This window comes from Chiloscyllium plagiosum, chromosome 7 (assembly GCF_004010195.1).
Source record: "Chiloscyllium plagiosum isolate BGI_BamShark_2017 chromosome 7, ASM401019v2, whole genome shotgun sequence".
NCBI classification, from domain to species: domain Eukaryota; kingdom Metazoa; phylum Chordata; class Chondrichthyes; order Orectolobiformes; family Hemiscylliidae; genus Chiloscyllium; species Chiloscyllium plagiosum.
In genome coordinates this window covers 58,604,130-58,624,926 of record NC_057716.1, presented here as the reverse complement: position 1 = coordinate 58,624,926, position 20,797 = coordinate 58,604,130, and the positions used below count along the sequence as shown (strand labels likewise).

General features: G+C 39.8%; 1 protein-coding gene across 3 annotated transcripts in view; it reads right to left on the bottom strand.

Annotated features, from left to right (window-relative positions):
• Positions 1 to 20,797, bottom strand: part of tanc1b (tetratricopeptide repeat, ankyrin repeat and coiled-coil containing 1b) — a 201,023-nt gene that overhangs the window by 104,094 nt on the left and 76,132 nt on the right. For 2 of the 3 annotated variants that reach the window (XM_043693814.1, XM_043693815.1), the window contains exons 8-10: positions 15,390 to 15,512; positions 11,046 to 11,327; positions 5,238 to 5,389 (exon numbers count right to left, since the gene is read on the bottom strand). In XM_043693814.1, the coding sequence (XP_043549749.1) occupies positions 5,238 to 5,389; positions 11,046 to 11,327; positions 15,390 to 15,512 (557 nt within the window). Of the gene's footprint in view, positions 1 to 5,237; positions 5,390 to 10,236; positions 10,297 to 11,045; positions 11,328 to 15,389; positions 15,513 to 20,797 lie in introns of those variants that run through there. The other variant, XM_043693816.1, reaches the window with a different exon arrangement.

The window sequence follows — 20,797 nt, the reverse complement described above, 5'->3', positions numbered from 1 at the left end:
TCTACTTTGCGCATCAGAGTCAGCCTGTCTCTGAAAATGCACTGCTTTTGCTAATGGAAATTTTTACTTTGTAAAAATTCGAATACAACGTCGTCCAGTGCCCCAATTACAATGCAGTCCCAAAAAAGTTCAACTTTCAAAATTCTTTGTTAACAATCAACAAAGCTGTACAAATCTTTGATGAAACAATCAATAGTTTATCTCATCCAGTCAATTAAACTTTGTACAGTTCATAATGGGATATTTCCTTCCATTAACATAGGAGACAACAGACTCAGGTGTTCAACATGGACGAGCACCAATTCATTGCAATATATGATCATTAGCAATAGGTTTCTTTGCCCAAGTTTGGTCTGATGCCATGAGATATCATTGGGTCCAGAGTCAATGCTGAAGACTTGGAAGGAGGGTAACTCCATCCCAATTGTATAAACCGCTGTGCTAATACCTCTGCAGGATCTGTCCAGCAGTAAACAGGACATAACCAGTATGCTGATGGTGCTATCTGGGACATTGAGGCTAAGGTATAATTCCATTAGTATGACTATGTCAGGCTGTTGTTTGACTAGTTTGTGATACAGTTTTCCCAATTTTGTATGAGCCCCCAAATGTTATTAAGGAGGACTCTGCAAGGTGGACAGGGCTGAGTTTGCAAGGATCATTTCCAGTGTTTTAGTTAATGCCAGGTGGTCCACTCCTTTCTTGAGTATTTCTCGTGGTCAATACAATTGCTTGGCTTGCTAGCCATTTCAGAAGGTAGTTAAGAGTCATTAAGGAGGGCACTGGATGATTACAGAGGAACCTCGATTATCCGAATATCAATTATCTGAATTTCAGATTATCCAAAGAAGATCTCAAGGTCCCGATAAAAACATTACGTCAAACAGATGTTTCCAACACTGATCACATCATTTGTTTACAATGATTAAAAGTGAATTTGGCTTTCTGAAATGCTGCTGAGAACATTCCTGGACATTGACTGGAGCCCAGGCACCGTCACCAAATGACTGACTGACTACCCTCTCTCTCTCCACTCCCCCCCCCACCCCCCCAAACATTTTCCCTGGAATTCTACACAGAGATGTACCCTAAACTCCTCCTTCCCCAGATAATCTCTTCAACATCGTCCTGTATAGGACAAAGTTGGAACTTGTCAAAAAGTTGCAGTAAAATGTTGCGCGCACACAGTGTGCTGCTGCCTAGCACTTAGCATTTGCTCACTGTGTCAATCCCATTGAACTAATGGGGGTGGAGGGTGCAGGAGGCTTCAACAATGCTGTAGGACCCTTACACACAAATGTGTTTCTACTTAGAAACAAACCCTGAGACAGAGAGAGGGACCAGTCGGACAGAGCGAGGAAAAAGGAAATTTCAAGAGTCCCAGAGGAGAGACATTGAATCAGTTATCCAAATAATCAATTATCGGAACGAAATATTGTCCATCTCTATCGGATACTCGAGATTCCTCTGTATTTGGATAGAAATAGTATACAAGGGTATGGGGAGAAAGCAGATTAGCACCAGGCAGTGAAGGACATTTAAATAGACAGTGCAGGGACGACAGGCTGAATGGCATCCTGAGATTCTGGATTGTCACAAAGATGAGATCAAATAAAGACAGCAAATTCCCTTTCCGAAAGGACACTAGATAGTTTTTACAGCAACCGACAATAATTTTATGATCATTAGACTTTTAATGATTTCACCATCGGTCACCAGTGGAACTTACACATAGATGTACGGAAATTTACCAGGAACACTGGATGACTAGCCCATTGACAAGAGCACCATTTCATTGTCTCCCACAATATTCAATATTGTAAGAATTATTTTTACAATTCTTTAATGACTTAGGAATATTTTCAAAGCAACTATTCTCAGTAAGATCCAACTCCAGACTGGATGCATCTATCCAGAGAAAAAATCCAAGCTCAGGAGACACTGCAAGTTTCCATCAATTGTAGATGGCATTTCAATATCCAAAAAATATGACTAGATATCATCATGGAACCAATCATTGGTTACTAGTTCTGCAGAGCTATTGGTAGTATCTATATGACATACTTCAGCTATCATACTTCTGGATTTTAGTCTGCTTTCATCTCATTGTCTTCTCCATTCAATAACAATATTAAACAAGCTATTTGTGTTTTTTGTAATATGAGCTAGATCCTTGCAAAGCTTGGACATAAAAATCATATTGGAACCTCCTACTGGTCCCGTCAAAGACAAAAAACATCTGTGGGAAAAGCAATTGAGATGTAGCATTTTCTTTTTTTTTGCGTACAGAGGACATATTGAACAAAGACTAATAACCTATCAAATTGATTGTCCTCCTGAATTTACACATTTAAAAAAATGCATTTAACAAGGTGATAAGCCATACTCAAAGTATGACTTGGGCAACAACTATCAAACTAATCAAACCTGTGCAGACTCTGTCGAACACTCCTGTTAATCACATTGTCCTGCTCTTATCCCCATTGTCTTCAAGATTCCTTTTGATTATTGCCATTTTGGCCACAGATTCTAGGTTATCATCACTCGGTACGGAAAAAGATCTTCCTCACAAACAAACTGAACATATTATCCAGTAATAAATACAGATTTCAAATACTGAATGAATTATGGATCAAAAGTAACTGATTTTTTATAATTATGCTTGTATTTTAAACTTAGTTATGAAGTTAACTTCTTCTAAAATATCAATTAAAAAGTAGCTTGCTATCAATTTAATCGCAGAACATAACTTTCTATTTTCACTTTCTATTAAATGTGACCAGTTTTGGAATTTTGATTGTTTTGAAAGAAAATGTGGTGAGTTGCAAGAGATTCTTTTTTCAAAAATGGCCAGCAAGTCAATATGAAATAGTGAGCTAAATCCAGCAAAGATCAGAAAGCATGCAACTGCAAATTTCTCTGGTGTCAACAAAATGAAATGTTAATACTTTTGAATTCATGGCAGGCAATGTAAAGAGAAAAAAATAACTTCTTTTGCTCTGAGTTCAAAAGAATCTAGGGTTGAGCTCAGAACGGTAGTTCACGGAACCAATCACCTCAACAAAATTCTGTTTGTTAATCATCCCAACTGGGAGAGATTCCAGTTAGAAATCTGCATGTTATAAGAATTGAGAAAAATTTAGGCTCTAAGATTTTTGAAAAACTTTAACGCAGCTGACTTGTAAAAGACTACTGAATTATCTCCACATTTCATAGTAAATAAACACTAAACAATTGAGATAAGGATGGAATTTCTCAGGACTCAAGTCAGTGCAATAGATGGTAAAGAGAACTAGGTTGAATCTTTGTTTTGTTGTGGTGGTAGATCAACCTAATGGTCTTTTATATTTAGTTAGTTTGCTTTGTTCTTTTCTCCTTTGTAATAAACATCTGCGTGTTATTAAGAAAATCTAGAGCCTCGTGTGAACATGTATAATTGACTAAACATATGATCTATCGAGCCAGTTTCATGCTGAATCCAAAGACGTAGAGGTTAGGTGGATTGACTATGCTAAATTGTCCCTTGGTGTCCTGGGATGTGCAGGCTAGGCGGATTAGCAAAAGAAAATTGGGGTTGGTTTGGGTGGGATGCTTTTCGAAGGGTTGTTGCAGACCCAATGGGCCAAATAGCCTCTTCTGTTCGGTTAGGATTCGAAGATTTGACTTGTCCAGTACAGTCGGTTCTGCTACTACACGTGTTTCTTCAACACGAATTGGCTTTGACGTGACATGCCAACTTTCCTTACATGTGTTGGCTATAATGTGGTTGTGGCCCCATTAATTTACTTAGTGCTGCTACTGTGCAATTTTCTTATAATGCAAGATCACACGAGACCAGAACTTTCGGACTATATCAGAACCGACTGTATTACTATCAGCTGGGATGAGAACTGCATGTACTCACTCCCCAAATACTGAATAAGCAGATGACACAGGCCTGATATTATTGATATTGAACAACTTCTTTTTAATTTCTGCAATATATTTTCGAGGCATCAGCTTCATGTTGGACATCAGTTTTTATCTAGCTTTGAACCGGTAAAGATTTTCAGTGTGATCTTTCAAAAATTGAAGTCATACTGTAAAATTACATAATAAGGTTTTGCAGTTTCTCATGTAAAGAGTTTCGGATCTCAGTCTTGATATCAATTATTCCTCATATATGTATCTTCCTATTTGGAAGTACATACACCTCCTGAAAACTAATTGATTATTCAGAAACATTTGAAAGAATTTTGTTTTCCATCCTCTCAGTCAATTAATTCACACATAGAATGAATAAAGCAAAGAGATGCAAAAGGCCACGGCACAAAGTTTAAGAATAGGGAGGTGATGCTTGAACTGTCTAAAGAGCTGGTTAGGCCACAACTAGAATACTGCGTGCGGTTGTAGAATCCATGTTATGCGAGAGGTATGATTTTACTGGGAGAGTGCAAAGGTGATTTATTAGGATGTTTCTGAGCTACAGAACTTTAGCTATGAAGAGAAATTTGACAGACTGTGATTGTTTCCCTTGGAGCAGAGGAAATTGACAGGGACATAATTGAGATGTATAAAATTATTCGGAACATAGATCGGGTAGACAGGAGGAAACACCTCCCTTTGGAGAAGAAATCAATAACCAGAGACAGAGATTTAAGGTAATAGGCAGAAGGTTTAGAGAGGATGCGAGGCAATTCGTTTTCACCCAGAGGATGGTATGAATCTGGAGCACACTACCTGTAAGGGTGGCAGAGGCAGAAACCCTCACAACATTTAAAAGGATTTAGATGTGCACCTGCGAAGCAATGGCACATAAAGCTATGGGCAAAGTGTTGGAAAATGACAATTAGAAGAGTTACAAGGTTGTTTTTGACTGGTGTAGATTCGGACCTTCTTCTGTGCTGTAGGCCTCTGCGAACCTATGACGCACAACCATAAATATCTTAATAAAAATGAAAATTGATAAAATGTTTGATCGCAACAATTAAATTCAGATACACCAAATCATATGAAGTTTTTCATGTTTGACTTTCAAAGAAAAATGGAATAGGCTTATGAAGTCCCTCAAAATGAAGATTTTGACTTATTCAATCATTGATTGCCAATAACCAGAGATCAATAGTATCGTAGAATGTTACACCACACAATGAGCTCTGGAATCACATACATGCACCAATGTTGAAACTTACATAAAAGCTGTTCAGAAAATGAAAATTTCAATTGAAAAGATACCATAGAGTAAAGGTGCAGTTTACCTGTGCTGCAAGTCTCTTCAAAGCTTCTTCCCTTCGTTTTTGTAACTCAGGCATTCTAGGAACACTCTCATTGCTCGATACGTTGCTACTATGTAAGGGTGAAGACATTTGGGACAGTTGGCTCAATGGAAGTTCCTGGGGTAGATCCACATCTGTTGACAGTTTAAGTAGATTAACAATAATAGTTAATGAAAATGAGAACTTCAACCAACATCCATCATTCTACCCCTCAAAAAAAGCTATAAATCAATCACAAAGCAAAATATGTAAAACGATACACGTGTCACTGAGAAGAGGTTCCAGATTCTAAACAATCAGCATAGGTACGAAGACATTTGGGCTGAAAGTAAAAAGCTTGGATCTTGCTGGAGAAAATAAAAGCTCAATAAACTATGACTCTCAGCGCCAGGCAATTAGGTTTGACTCTAGCCTTGGGTGACTGTCTGTGTGGAGTTTGCAGATTCTCCCCATTTCAGCGTGGGTTTCCTCCCACAAAGCAAAGGTGTGCAGGTTAGGTGGATTGGCATGCCCAATTGTCCCGTAGTATCCAGGAATGTGGCAGGTTAGGTGGGTTAACCTTGGTAAATGCAGGGTTATGGGGCTACGGTGGGATGCTCTTCAGAGAGTCGGTGCAGACTCTATGAGCTGAATGCCCTCCTTTCTGCACTGTATGCTATTTGATACTGTATTCTGTACTGTTACTAACATGCAAATCAGCTGCAAGCTCAAGGATCTAAAACACAAAATGCAAGTTATTAACTTCTAGAATTTACGTATTAACTAAATGGCAGAATACAAACAATTAGCTTTTGTTATTTTTAAGAACTTGCTGGATTTGCACATCAATTTGCCCATTAAAGTTACCACCCAAATTTAAGCCTGGTACTTCAAGGAGGAAGAGATGAACCTGGTCAAATTAAACCAACCTCAGTGATGGGGAAACAATTGGAAGCAATTCGGAGGTCAGAATGCACTTCAAGAGGCAGGGATTAATAAAGAACAGTCAGCATGCTTTGTTAAGGGGAAGTCATCTCTGGTTAACTTGTTTGAATTTTTTGAAGCGGTACCCAGGTGTGTAAATAAGGGCAATGCCTTCAATGCAGTCTGCTCAGATTTTAGCATGGCTTTTGATAAGGTCCCCATGGGAGGCAGATAGCAGGCTAAGAGCCCATGAAATCTAAAGAAATTTGGCAAAATGGATTCACAATTGGTTGTGAGGCAGGAAGCAGAGGGTGATAGATGATGAGTATTTTTGTGACTAGAAAGGTGTTCAGATAAGTTCCACAAAGAATAGTGCTGGGGCACTTGCTGTTTGTCATACACATGAATGATTTAGACTTGAACATAGAGACAGTTTATCAGTAGGTTTGCGGATGATGCTAAAATTAGTGGTGTAGTTAGTAGGGAGGAGGATAATCTTAGTTTAGAGGAGGATTAGATGGGCTTTGCAGATGGGTTGATCAATGGCAAATGGAATTCAATCTCGATAAATGTAAGATGATACAATTGCGCAGGATGAAGATGGCAAGTAGGTAGGACGCTGGGAAGCATTATGGACCAGAGGGACCTTGGCATGCATGTCCACAGGTCCAAGGTATCAAGACAGATGGATAAAGCGGTTGGGGGAGCATATGGGACATTTGTTTTTATTAGCTGAGGTATACTGTTTACCAGCAGGGAGGTTATGCTGAATCTACATAAAACATTTGTTCGACCACAGTTAGAGTACTTGTGTGCAGTTCTGGAATGCATATTACTGGATGGATGTACTGGCACTGAAGGCAGTATACAGGAGATTTACCAGGATATTGTCTGGCTGTTGAATTTCAGTTATGAAGAAAGATTGGACAGACTGAGGCTTAGAGAAAAGCAAATTGAAAGGGGGCATGATGGAGCGGTGTGAAATTATGACGGCCTTAGATCGGCTAGACATGCAAAAGCATCACCACTTGATGGAGGGGAAAATAACCTAGGGCATACATTTAAAGGAAAGGCACAGGAGGTTTATAGGTAATTTGAGGAAAAAAGTTTTAACCCAGAGGGTGGTGGTAAACTGGAAGTGACTGTCTGTAGTGGTGGTAGAGGGAGAAACCCTCTTAACTTTTAAGAGGTATTCAGTTGCAATGCCAAAGCAAACAAGGTTATGGGCCAAGTGTTGGAAAAATGGAATTAGAATAATTAGTTAGTTATTTTTCACTTGTGCAGACTCAATGGGCAGAAGGGCCCTTTTCAAGTCCAGTAGTCAAGGCTGGTGGTCAGCTGAAGAGTCATCAGCCTCAAAACATTAACCCTGCTTTCTTCCTGTAGATGCTGCCAGATCTACTGAGCTTCTTCAGCAAGATGCATGTTTCATTCAGCTTTTCTCGGCCTTCATCCTTCATTTCTTAAATGTGATGGTTTAGCAGATATTTTTTCAATCAACCCAATCGAGCATGTTCTGACAAATCTCTAGAGCAGTTGAGACTCTAACCCAGACCTTCTCGCCAAGAGACAGGGACACTATCACTCTACCACAGCACAAGAACTAAATTATTCTCTGTCAAACTTCAGACATTATGATGCATCTCCACAGCAGCTGTAAAATGACTGCTCTCACTATAACTTTCTCCCCAGTGACATTGTGGGTCAACTTACAGCTAATGGACTGCAGCAATTCATAAGTAGTTCACCATCACTTTCTCAATTACAATCAAGGATGGGTAATAAATGCTGGCCCAGCCAGCAACACCCACACCCTGTGAATGAATATTACTATTTTATATGCTGTTGCGATTGTTTTGAAAGTTTGAAAAAAGTCAAAACAACAGCACTTTTAAAAGGGAGAAAGACAGACAAAGGCAGCAAGCACATGGTCTGTAAGGGAGAGAGAGAAAGAAAGAAACCCACACTGCTAACTGACCCAGCAGTGAATCTGCGCAGTTACTGCCTTTGCTGCTTGAATTCGTATCGCTGGACATCAGGAGTGTGTCGAGGAAAAATTAAATAGCGAAATTCACAACTGATCTTGGAAGAACCGGTTTGGGAGAGTTCACAGCACAGCAACAGATAAGTAAATAGTTTTAAGTACAGTCTTGCTGTAAATCTACAATAGTGAATACAGTGGGTTCTTTCTTGATTATGTGTTTTTATTGGGATCTGTCTCATGGATTAAATTTTAAAAATATAAGCCCGAAGTATTAAGTTAGCCAGGAACAGTGTTTTGTAGGGCAATAAGACGGTGCTATTTTTTGGGTCTGTGGATTGGAAAAAGCAAAATGGCCTTTCGTAGAGTGATATGCTCTTCTTGTCAGATGTAGGAGTTGAGAGAGTTTAAGGGTTAGTGAGGATTATATTTGCAATAAATGCCGTTGATTGTGAACCCTGCCACATCAAATGGATCGTTTGGAGTGACAGTTAGAGGCAATGACGAATTTACAACAGCTGGGGATGTGATCGATGGCAATTATAGGAAGGAAGAAAAGCCGCAGATACACTTAGATAGATGGATTAACTCCAAAAAGAGTAGGAGAGGTTGGCGGGTAGACAGGAGTCTTCTGTGGCTATCCCCTTTTCAAACAAGTATCTGTTCTGGAAAATGTAGTCATAATTTGGAGAAGCTGGTGTTGGACTAGGGTGTACAAAGTTAAAAATCACAACACCAGGTTATAGTCCAACAGGTTTATTTGGCACCAATAGATTTCGAAGCGCTGCTCCTTCATCAGGTGGTTGTAGAGAAAAGGATTGTAAGACACAGAATTTATAGCAAAAGTTTACAGTGTGATGTAACTGAAATTACATGTTGAAAAAGACCTGGATTGTTTGTTAAGTCTCTCGCCTTTTAGAATGACCATGTTGGTTTCAGTTCTTTCATACGTAAATCGCAAAACTTTTTTTTTTAAAGTTACGTTCTCAAGTGAACTTTAATTGGTGTCATATCGACCCAGATAACGTGTTGAAGGTGTGAGCTCTCCTGTGTGAGGTTGTCTGTGCCACAATGGTCAGACTGATTTTTATCTAAAAAACGGATTTACAGAATCTTACATGGATTCATGCAGTTTTTGAGCATTGTAATTCTGCAAGTACAAACTCACCCCACAAACGTGTGTGTGTGTGTGTGTGTGTGTGTGTGTGTGTGTGTGTGTTTTTGTTGGGAGTGGGGGTGGGGGGGTATGAGTGTCTGAGAGAAAGGGTTCACTAAAGATTTACATGGCTATTGCCAGGTTGGAGAATTTGAGCGACAGGGAGAGGTTGAATAGACAAAGTCTCTTCCTTGGGGTGGGGGAGTCCAGAGTTACAGGGCATAGTTTTAGGGTGAGAGGGGAAAGATATAAAAAGAGACCTGAGGGGCAACTTTTCCATGCAAAGGGTGGTACGTGTATGGAATGAGCTGCCAAAGGAAGTGGTGGAGGCTAGTACGATTGCAACTAGCTAAAAAGGCATCTGGATGGGTTTCTGAATCCGAAAGATTTTGAGGGTTATGGGCCAGGTGCTGGCAGGCGGGACTAGATTGCATTGGGATATCTGGTTGGCATGCATGAGTTGGATCGAAGGGTCGGTTTCCGTGCTGTACATCTCTATGACTGAATGAAGTTAATATAAAAAAAACTGTAAAATTAAAATTATTGCTAATAAGGTTCTTTGAAATCTAATTTATCAGATTACTTACAGTGTGGAAACAGGCCCTTCAGTCCAACAAGCCCACACTGACCCTCCGAAGAGCAACCCACCCAGACTTATTCCCCTACATTTACCCCTTCACCTAATACTACGGGCAATTTGGCATGGCCAATTCACCTAACCTGCACATCTTTGGACTGTGGGAGGAAACCGGAGTACCCAGAGGAAACCCATGCAGACACAGGGAGAATGTGCAAACTCCACACAGACAGTTGCCTGTGGCGGGAATTGAACCCAGGTCTCTGGTGCTGTGAGGCAGCAGTGCTAACCACTGAGCAACCGTGCCGCCCATTAGAGGTCAAATATTAATGGATAGAAATATGCACATCAAATGTATACACACCTAACATCCATAACACTGAAGAGTGAAAGAAACAAAATACTGGAAATCATCATGAAGTCAGGCAAAACACTAAGACAGAAAGCAAATTGATACTTCAAGTTGATGCCCTTTCATCAGAACTGGAAAACACAAAGTGTAAAACATTTTAAACAAGTATAGACCTGGAAAGGAGTGGCCAAGAGTGGAAGAGATGAGCAGTAAGCACAAAAGGGAAAGCCTGTACTGGAATGGAAGCAACTAAATAACAAAAGGGATGGTGGCATAGGTCATAAGGGAGAGCAATAAGACAATGAAAGAAAAGATGGACCTCGAGGAGCTGCAATTGGCAATAACAAAATAATGACCTGCAGCTGCTGTCTTAAAAAGTAAATTTGAGAAGCAACTAAAGTTTGAAATTGTAGAACTCATTCTGGGTACCAAAGATTACAAAATACATAAATTAGCAATTTCAACATTTTCTCTCCATATATCAAATTTCTGGCAACCACTTTATACTGATATCACAATGTGGAGGAGCTGGTGTTTGACTGAGGTGGACAAAGTTAAAAATCATACAACACCAGCTTATAATTCAACAGGTTTATTTGGAAGCACTCGCTTTCAGAGCACTGCTCCTTTGTCAAGTATTGCATCAGCTACTTGAAGGAGCAGTGCGAAAGCTACTGGTAACACATTGTTTACGTTCAAACAAAGAATGCATTTCAGTTCTGTACAATGATAAATTTTGATTCAATGGCCTGAAACAAATCCCCTTTGGGATCTTCCTGGGTTGAGTTCCATACTTCACATATTGCAGACAAGAAACTTACTCTTTGAGATTTTACTGGAACAATTTGATGCAATTTGTCTCATCCGACCTCCATGACAGCTCAGCGCCACCAGTCTTGAAATTATGGCTGTTTTCCCAAAACCAACATTTCCAATAATTACTGCTCCTTTATTCTCTGGAGTTTCTCCATTGTGTAAGTTCTCATCTATCTTCTGGAACAGCCAATCCCGACCAATAAATATTGAATCTGTGGTAATGCTTGGCACCTCAAACAATAATGGCTTTAATACAATATCAGCTGGCTTGTATGGAGAAAATCGCACTAAATAAAATTAAGAAAAGAGACTGGATTAATTTTCACTGATGTCTCAAAAATATGCTCATAATAGTACTATAATTTTGTTATTTAAGTACATTTTACACTTAGTGTACAAGAACAAATTTAAAACTTTTGCCAATGAAAAACAAGTCTTAACTATATACTGCATCTGAAAATTTGAAGCAAAATCAAGCCAAAAACACTAGGTTACTCAGTGTCCAGAAATAGTATAGTTAATTACAGTTTGTATAATTTCAATGTTATGTTTTGAACAGAAAACCAATTTAGTATTTTGTGTGTTACCACAACACATATCTAATACATAAAATTTAGTTGAAGACTGCATTCGTACAATGTCACCGTAGTACATGCCATCAGGCAGATTTCAAAGAAATAGTAATTCTGATAATACCAATATTAAATTCAGTTGCATTGTATTTAAAATGTAGTACCTAAACAGAATTATTCAAACCTTTTCTGTTAAATTATGTTATATATTTATTACAATACATTAAGTTCAGATAAACAAAAATTCCACTTCCGTCAAGGATGTCTGCCACTCCTGCCAGCAAAAAAAAATGCCTATGGTAATCCAAAGTTCTGTATTAATAACTCCAGATCAGCCAGTTATGCAAAATTGTTATATACTTCAGTCAACCAGAGCAGAATTAGGTCATGCTGGAGTGCAAACTTTCAGTGCTCTGGGTAAGTCATTTTACAAAAAGATCTCTCTAGAAGATGATGTTCAAACCATCAAATATGGATAAACCTATGAAAAACTTAGAAGATTTGTCAGTTGGAGAAAAATGAAGTTGAAAAAGCAAGCGGAAAATCATAGTTCAAAGTGAAAAACTGGCATGGCTAAGGAGTGGGAGTTTCCACCATTGAGACTGTCAACCATTCTGAAGAAAAAAATTCAACAACTTGGAACAATTTGGCAAGCAAGCATTTTCTCCAGCAAGGAAGATGATGAGAATGGTTGCCAACCCCAAGATCCAAAATTCTCTGCTAACATGTTTCAAGGTAGCTCAAGTAAAGAACATTCCAGTCTGTGGTCCAATCCTGCAAGAAAGGGAAGTTACCCTGAAGGCTGGACTACAACAGGTTCATCTGCATCAAAGGACAGACTGAATCATAAGGCACGGTAACGTATTTCATGCAGTAGGAGTGCAACAATAAAGGCAAAATGGTTTTGCCATGTCCTGAATGAGTAATCACCAAGACATTTTTAACATAGATAAAATCTTTTAACAGGTCACTCTCTGATGTTTAAAGATAAAACGTGTAACAACAAAGAAAATACAGTACCCTGTGATTGCAAATGTTAAGACACTATCCACACAGCAGGAGGTTAAAAAAAAGTCCCAAATTCTTTGAAGTTGAAACATTAACTTTTGTTACTTTCTTCTCAGATGCTCCCAGACCTGCTCAGTTTCTCCAGCATTTTCAATTCAGATTTCCAAATTTTCTTTTCATTCACTTGTGGAATGTGGACATCACGGGCTGGCCAACATTTATTGCATGTACCTTGGTGCCCTTGAGAAGTTGACGGTGAGTTGTCTTCTTGAACCACTACAGTCTATGTGCTTTAAGTAGACCCACAATTCTACTAGAGAGGGAATTCCAAGGATTTTGAAACAGCAACAGTCAAGGAATGGTATATTCCAAGTCAGGATAATGAATGGCTTGCAAAGGAACTTTAAGGCGGTGGTGATCCTACGTAGCTGCTGTCCTTGTCCTACCCAACATAAATGGCCGTGGATTTGGAAGGTGCTGTCTCAGGATCTTTGGATGATTTTCTGCAATGCGGCTTGTAAATAGTACACACTGCTTCTGGTGGTGAAGGGAGTGTATGTGGTGCCAATCAAGTGGTGGTGACGTTTTCCTGGATGGTGTCATACTTCCTGAGGCTTGTTGGACATGCATCCATCTAGACAAACGGGCAGTATTCAATCACACTCCTGACTAATACTCAACTGGACCAACTCTATCAATACTTTGGTTACAAATGCAGGTTAGAGGCTAGGAATCCTGCAACAAATAACTCACCTCCTAACTTCCCAAAACCTGTCCACGTGGTCAGTGTATGTGGTGCAACACTAGCTGTTGGAGTTCAGAGGGCGGTTGGGAATGGTTAGTAGGGTTGTAAGATGTATAGCTACCCCCTTTGAATGGGGGGGGGGTAAATTCCTTCAATCAGTGCCTTTGGCGATTTTATTTTGTTTTTCTGTTTTTGCTGTACATAGTTTTTCAAAGTTTTGTAGATTTGTTGGCTGTAGTTATTTTCGTCTGTGTAAATTTTGGGTTTTGTGGAGTCTTTTGCATTAAAACTCTGCAATCTGCAGCTCAGGTTCTTCTTCTCTGGAGTCTAGCTTGTGCTGTGGAAGGTTATGGCTCAGGATGTGTTTAAGTGGTACACTTGGAATATTAAGGAGAATCTTATTTCTCCTTAATGTTATTTCCTATTCAGCCAGTAAGAAGCAAGAGACAGGTGAGCAGCAATGCTTGCTTGAGACAAGTCTAAAAGTAGCTGAAAAGGCATACTTTGACAGGCCCTCACTGGTTAAACTGCAGAGGATCACAGCGCTTCGGTATATGCTGAACTCCATGCTCACACGGACAGCCAAGAGGGAGTTTACATTTGCAAGTCAAAGGCTGTTTGAGCATGGAGATAAGCTGGGCAAGTACTTAGCATACCTTGCGAGGAAAAGGTGTGCCAGGGATGTCCCATTTAAACTATGGGCAGCTAGGGACATGTCTGGGTGATTTATTCAAAAGGGACATACTGATGTCTTTTGACCAGTTGGCTCGGAAATATGAATTGCCCAATAGGTACCTCTTTCATTTCTTTCAAATTAGAAACTTCATTCAAAAAGAGACCACATTTCTAACTGATCCTTGTAGGTCCAACATGGAGAAGAGAGTGCTAAGTGCTGAGGGTACATTATCTGTGAGCAGCACTTATCACCAATTAGGAGAGGGTCCCTTGAATGAGACTGAATGGCTCTATAAGGATTGGGAGAGGGAGTTGGACGTTGAGACCTCTTCTGACATATGGGAGGATATCTGCGAAAATGCAAGAAAGATCTTGATTTGCAACAGGACCCACGCCTTACAATTGAAGATTCTCCACAGGGTCCATCTGGCCCCACAAAGCCTCGCTAAATTTAAAGTGGGACCATCTCCAATGTGTCCCAAATGTAAAGTGGGTGTGGGCACGCTTACTCATTGCCTTTGGAGCTGCCACAGACCGTGGGTACACTGGAACGCTGTGGTAGGCTTTGGAGATAGAGGTGGAGATGGACTCTGTATCTCTTCTTCTTGGTTTCATTAGATCACACAAAAAAAAGGCTTTTCAGTATCCTCACATTTTGTGCAAGAAAGAACATTCTATTAGGGTGGTGCTGGAAAACCCCCAGGGCCAGCGGCAGGTGTAAGCTAGTCATGGAGCACATCTCCTTGGGCTTTCTTAAGAGTATGGTGCACCACAAAACTGAAAATTTCTATAAAACATGGCAGCCATTTTTGGACAACCTGGGTACAGAGTTTTTCCCCCCCATATTAATAAGAGCCTTTATATAGCCATGGCAACTGTATGTAATGGATTTGGTATCCAGAGGGGAGGAACTACGAACATATGAACATGTATAAACTTATGCGCTCAATGATTGAGGATTATTGCTTTGTTTTGCTGAACTGTTATGGTTATTATCGTTAGATTTTCCTTTTTTAGCTTAGTTATTATTTATGTAATTAGCAGGTTTTTTTTAATACTGGTTTGAATTGGTTGATTTTGCATTTGTAATATTCAAAGGAAATCTTTTTCTTTTCTAATAAAAATATATTTTTAAAAATTATTCTGAAAGTAGGACAATTCAGTCTCAATAAGTTTGTTTCTATCCAAAGCTACTTACTATATCTTGCAGGTTTTAAAGTAATAATGATTTGAAAAATAATAGAATGTTGTTTCAAGTTATATCATGAACCATGCTGCAATATTTCTAATATCTAAAAACAAATTTGTGGTTTATTACAAAAACATATGTATATGCAGCAATACCACACCTTTTACATTTTGTTGTACTCTTCCTCCAGCTGTGTTATGCCAAGGCATCCTAAAAGAGGTACGTAATGGTGCATTCCTTTCATCCAGGTAATTCAAATCTTCCAGCTTTGTTGAACTCGTGGCTGGGACAAGAAGTCAAACCATACAAAATCACTACCAGTCAAAACCATATCCAGATATATCTCAAGATATGTTGTGCCAATCAAACTGAAAATTATTAACATTAGGCAAATCAATGACCAAAATGTGACAAAAGTTATGCATCATTATAAATGTCAATATAAATCTCTGTTGTCTTTGATTTTAAAATTTTACAATTTCACTGAATTGCAAATTCAATACTTACACATTTAAAACCTGAGAAAACAATGGGTATGACCTTTCAAACTATTTTCCTTGATAGGGTCCAGGAATAATGAATCTTTTCACAAAACTATGATTTTTTTTAAATCACAGAATTGCTACATAGCAGAAAGGAGCTCTGCACCAACAATTTAATCCAGATGACAGTCATCAACTCGTAATTACACTTTGCACATGCTCTGCAATGATGTCAGTATCCCAGAACAAGACAGTTTGAAAGATTAGTGCATTTCTTTATAGAGTTGATTAGTCAAGGCTGCAGAATGACAATGCAATTAAGTTCCAAATGCTTTTTCAAAGTACCAGTGCTCTGCAAAAGCATAAAGCGGGTTAATCGTGGTTTACATAATGCTGAACCAACCATCTGAAATTAATAGGTGTGGTGCAATGAATGAGAAGAGTAAACATGCAGGCAAACTGGTCATGCATACAAGCTAGGCAGCCCTGCTGGATACATCAGTTGGCTCTCAGCCACAACTTTTCTCATGGTTTTCAGAGACAGACAATTTCAGCATACAAAACTGAAGTTGCGTTCTTACATTGTTGCACATATCAGTAACTCTTTTAATTCATAAAAATACTTTGATAAATTATTGAAACTACAAATTAAGCTCCACTGTAATTGCATTAAGTAGAATGTATACTACTGTAGCAAGAAATGAATACTGAAATAAAAATGTGATATATTAATAACTCTATGCAAAAAAGCATAATGAATCTTTCAAAATGCAACAAAGTCATAAAGTCGTAGAGATATACAGCACTGAAACGAACCCCTCCATCCAACTCGTCCATGCCAACCAGATATTCTTGATAAATCTAGTCCTATTTGACCCATATCACTTCCCCAGCTTTTACATCAATTTTTTATTACAAATATTACGAAGAGATTACAATTTCAATATTATCTTTAATTTTCACACAGAATGACCTCACTATGAACATATATCATAAGGCACAAAATGAATTAATTAGTGAAATGGGTATTGGAGGCTTATTACCTTAAAAAAGCAATTTGATGATCCTACAACAAAAATCCAGATATTACCCATGCATTTATGCGAAGTCAAGTGTTGTATTTTAATGTCCCAAAACTATGTACTTTTTCTTCCTGCTCTGCAGTTTAATTAATTTAAGTCACCGGGCAATTGTCTTTTTTTGCATAGTCTCACGTTCAGAATATGCCAAAAATGAAACATAATGCTTATGCATAACTGCCATTCTGCAGATTTTTTTTCATATCTTGAACTTTAAACAATCTTAAGCGAGTCAAAATAAATCAGAGCACTGCTTCAGAAGCAGTGAGTAAACAGCTTTGAGCTCCACAAGTTTTCTTTTAAATAGAAAAAGATCTTTGCTTTTCGACCTATCCATGCTTCTCATGATTTTATAATTCTATAAGATTACCCCCTCAGCCTCCAACACTTCAGGGAAAAACGTCCCACCCTATTCAGCTTCTCCCTACAATTTTTTCCTTGTAAATGCTTTCTGCACCCTCACAAGTTTAACAATATCCTTCCGACAGAGTGTGACCAGAATTGTACACAGTATTCTAAAAGATATATTTTCAAGTCAGAATGGTGACTTACTCGAAAAGGGTCTTGCAAATTGTTTTACAATATACCCGATGCCCTTGTCCTTCTAGGTGGACTGGGTTGTGGGTTCAGAAAGTGCTGTCTAAAGATCTTTGGTGAATTTCTGCAGTGCCTCTTGCAGATAGTACACACTATTCCTACTGAGCATCACTGGTGCAGGGAATGGATGCTTATGGACATGGTGCCAATTAAGCAGGTTGTTTTATCCTGGATTATGTCAAGCTTCTTGGGTGTTCTTGGAGCTGCACACATGCAGGCAAGTGCGACATATTCCATCACACTCCTGACTTGTGCCTTGTAGATGCTGGACAGGCTTTGGAAAGTCAGGTGAGTTACTCACCGCAGTACTTCTAACCTCTGACATGAGTTTCTGATAAATGGTAACTCCAAGAATGTTGATTGTGGGGAATTCAGTGATGGTCACACCATTGAATGTCATGGGGTGGTACTCAGATCGCCTCTTATTGGAGATGGTCATTGCCAAGCATTTATGTGGCGTGAATGTAACTTGTCACTTGCCACCCAGATCTTGATTCATTTGAACATGGGCTTCTTCAGCATCTGTGAAGTCACAAATGGTGCTGAACATTGTGCAATCATCAGCAAACATCCCCACTTCTGACCTTATTGAGGAGGAAAGGTCATTGATGAAGTAGCTAAAGATGGCTGGGCATAAGACACTACCCTGAGGAACCCATGCAGAGATATCCTGGAGCTGAGATGACTGACCTCCAACAAACACATTCTGATGCCAGCTATGACTCCAACCAGCGGAGAGTTTGCCTTCTATAACCATTGATTCCAGTTTTGCTAGGGTTCCTTGATGCCATACTTGGTCAAATGCAGCCTTGATGTAAAGGGTTGTCACCACCATCTCACCTCTTTTGTCCATTTTTGAATCAAGGTTACAATGAGGTCAGAAGCAGAGTGGCCCTGCCAGAAGCCAAACGTGCCATCACTGAACAGGCTATTGCTGAACAGGCGCTGCTTGATAGCACGTTCCATCAGTATACTCATGACCAAGTGTACACTGATAGGACTGTAACTGGCCATGTTAGATTTATCCTGCTTTTGAATCAGGAATTAACTGGGCAATTTTCCACATTTTGGGGTTGATGCTAGTGTTGGGATTGTACTGGAAGAGCCTGGTTCGAGAAACTGCAAGTTCTGCAAAACAAATCTTCAGGAATCTTGTCAGGCCCCATCGCCATTGTAGTATCCAAGACCACCAACTATTTATTCTCATTACATGGAGTGAACTGAATTACCTGAAGACTGATATCTGTAATGCTTGGGACCACTGGTGGAGGCCATGATGGATCATCCACTTGGCATTCCAGACTGAAGATTGCTGTGAATACTTCAGCCTTATCTTTTGCACTAATGCATTGGGCTTCTCCTTCTTTGAGGATGAGGATATTTGCAGAACCACCTTCTCCAGTAAGTTGTTCAGTTGTCCATCACCATTCAAGACTGGATGTAGTAGGGACTGCAGAGCTTAGGTCTGATCTGTTAGTTGTGGGAATACTTAGCGCTGTCTATCACTTGCTGTTCATGTTGTTTGGTATGCAAGTAGCCCTGTTTGGTAGATTCACCAGGTTGACATGACATTTTCAGTTATGCCTGTTGCTGATCCAGGCATGCAGTTTCCATTGAACCAGGGTTGATCCCCAGCAATGTTAATGGTGAAGTGAGGGGTTATGCCAAGTTATGAGGATACAGGTTGTGCTGGTGTACAGTTCTGGAGCTGTTGGTGGCCCACAGTTCCTCATGGTTGCCATTCTTGAGTTGCTAGATCTTGACGTTTGACCCATTTAACACAGTGATACTGCCACACATGATGGAGGATATTCTCAATGTGAATGCAGGACTTTGTCTCCCCGAAGACTATTCCTTGGTCACTCTTACCAATGTTGTCGTGGACAGACACATCTGCAGCTGGCAGACTAGTAAGGATTATGTTTTCTTCCTCTTATTGATTCCCTTGCATATCTAGCAGCTATATCCTTTAAGGCACCACCAGGTCAATCAATAGTGCTGCTGCCAAGCCATTCTAGGTGCTGGACAGTGAAAACATCCACCTAGAGTATATTTTGCACCCTTGCAACCCTCGATGCTTCCTCCAACTGTTGTTCAACGTGGAGGAGTACTGATTCATCAGCTGAGGGAGGACAGTCCTGGCTACCAGCAGGGGTAATGTTTCCAATGTTTAACTGGAGGTCATGAGACTTAAGGACTTCCAGGGCAACTCATTCCAAACTGTATATCACTGTGCCATCATGTCCACTGGGTCCGTCAGGCCAGTGCAATACAACATATCCAGGGACGGTGATGGTAATGCCTGTGATATAGTGATACTCATAGAATCCTATCTCTCAGACAACGTCAGGCTTTGCTTCACTTGCCTATGAGAAAACTTCCAATTTTGGCACAAGAGAAAGAGATTAGATTAGAGATTAGATCCTGTACAGTGTGTAAACAGGCCCTTCGGCCCAACAAGTCCACACCGCCCCTCCAAAGAGTAATCTACCCAGACCCATTCCCCGATCCGATATTTACCCCTGACTAATGCACCCTAACACTCTGGACAATTTAGCATGGCCAATTCACAAGACCTGCACATTTTTGGATTGTGGGAGGAAACCAGAGCACTCAGAGAAACCCATGCAGACACTGGGAGAACGTACAAACTCCACACAGACAGTTGCCCTCGGCTGGAATCGATCCCGAGTCCCTGGTGCTGAGAGGCAGCAGTGCTAGCCCCCCAGGTGTTAGTCAGGAGAACTTTGCGGGGTCAAAATAAACTTTGTTTCAGCCATCGTCTTTTTTGGTGACTATGTCCATTCCAGGTAGACCACCCAGTTTCATTTCTTTGTTGAGACTTCATAGTGATTGATAAACTGAGTGGCTTGTTAGACCATTTCACAGGGTAGTTGAGAGTTAACTGTATTGCTATGGGTTTGGAATCACACAAAAGCCAGACCAGGTAGGATGAGAGTTTTCTTCACATTTAAAAATCACAACCTCAGATTATAGTCCAACAGGTTTGTCTGGAAGCACTGACTTTCTGAGAACTGCTCCTTCGTCAGGTGGTTGTGGAGTATAATATCATAAGACACAGAATTTATAGCAAAGTTTACAATGTGATGCAATTGAAATCATATATTGAAAAAGACCTGGATTGTTTGTTAAGTCTGTCATCTTTTAGAATGATCATTTGGGTTTCAGTTCTTTCATATGTAAATCCTAGACTTTTTGTTTAAAAGTTACATTCTCAACTGAATTTTAACAATAGGTGCCATGTCATCTCAGATTATGCACTGAAGATGTGAGGTGCCCTGTGTGAGGCTGTTTGTAATTCTGCAAGTGGGTGAGAGTGTGGGTGTGTATGTGTGAGTGTCTGAGAGAAGATGGGTGTGAGTGTCTGGGTCTGTCAGTGTGAGCGTGCA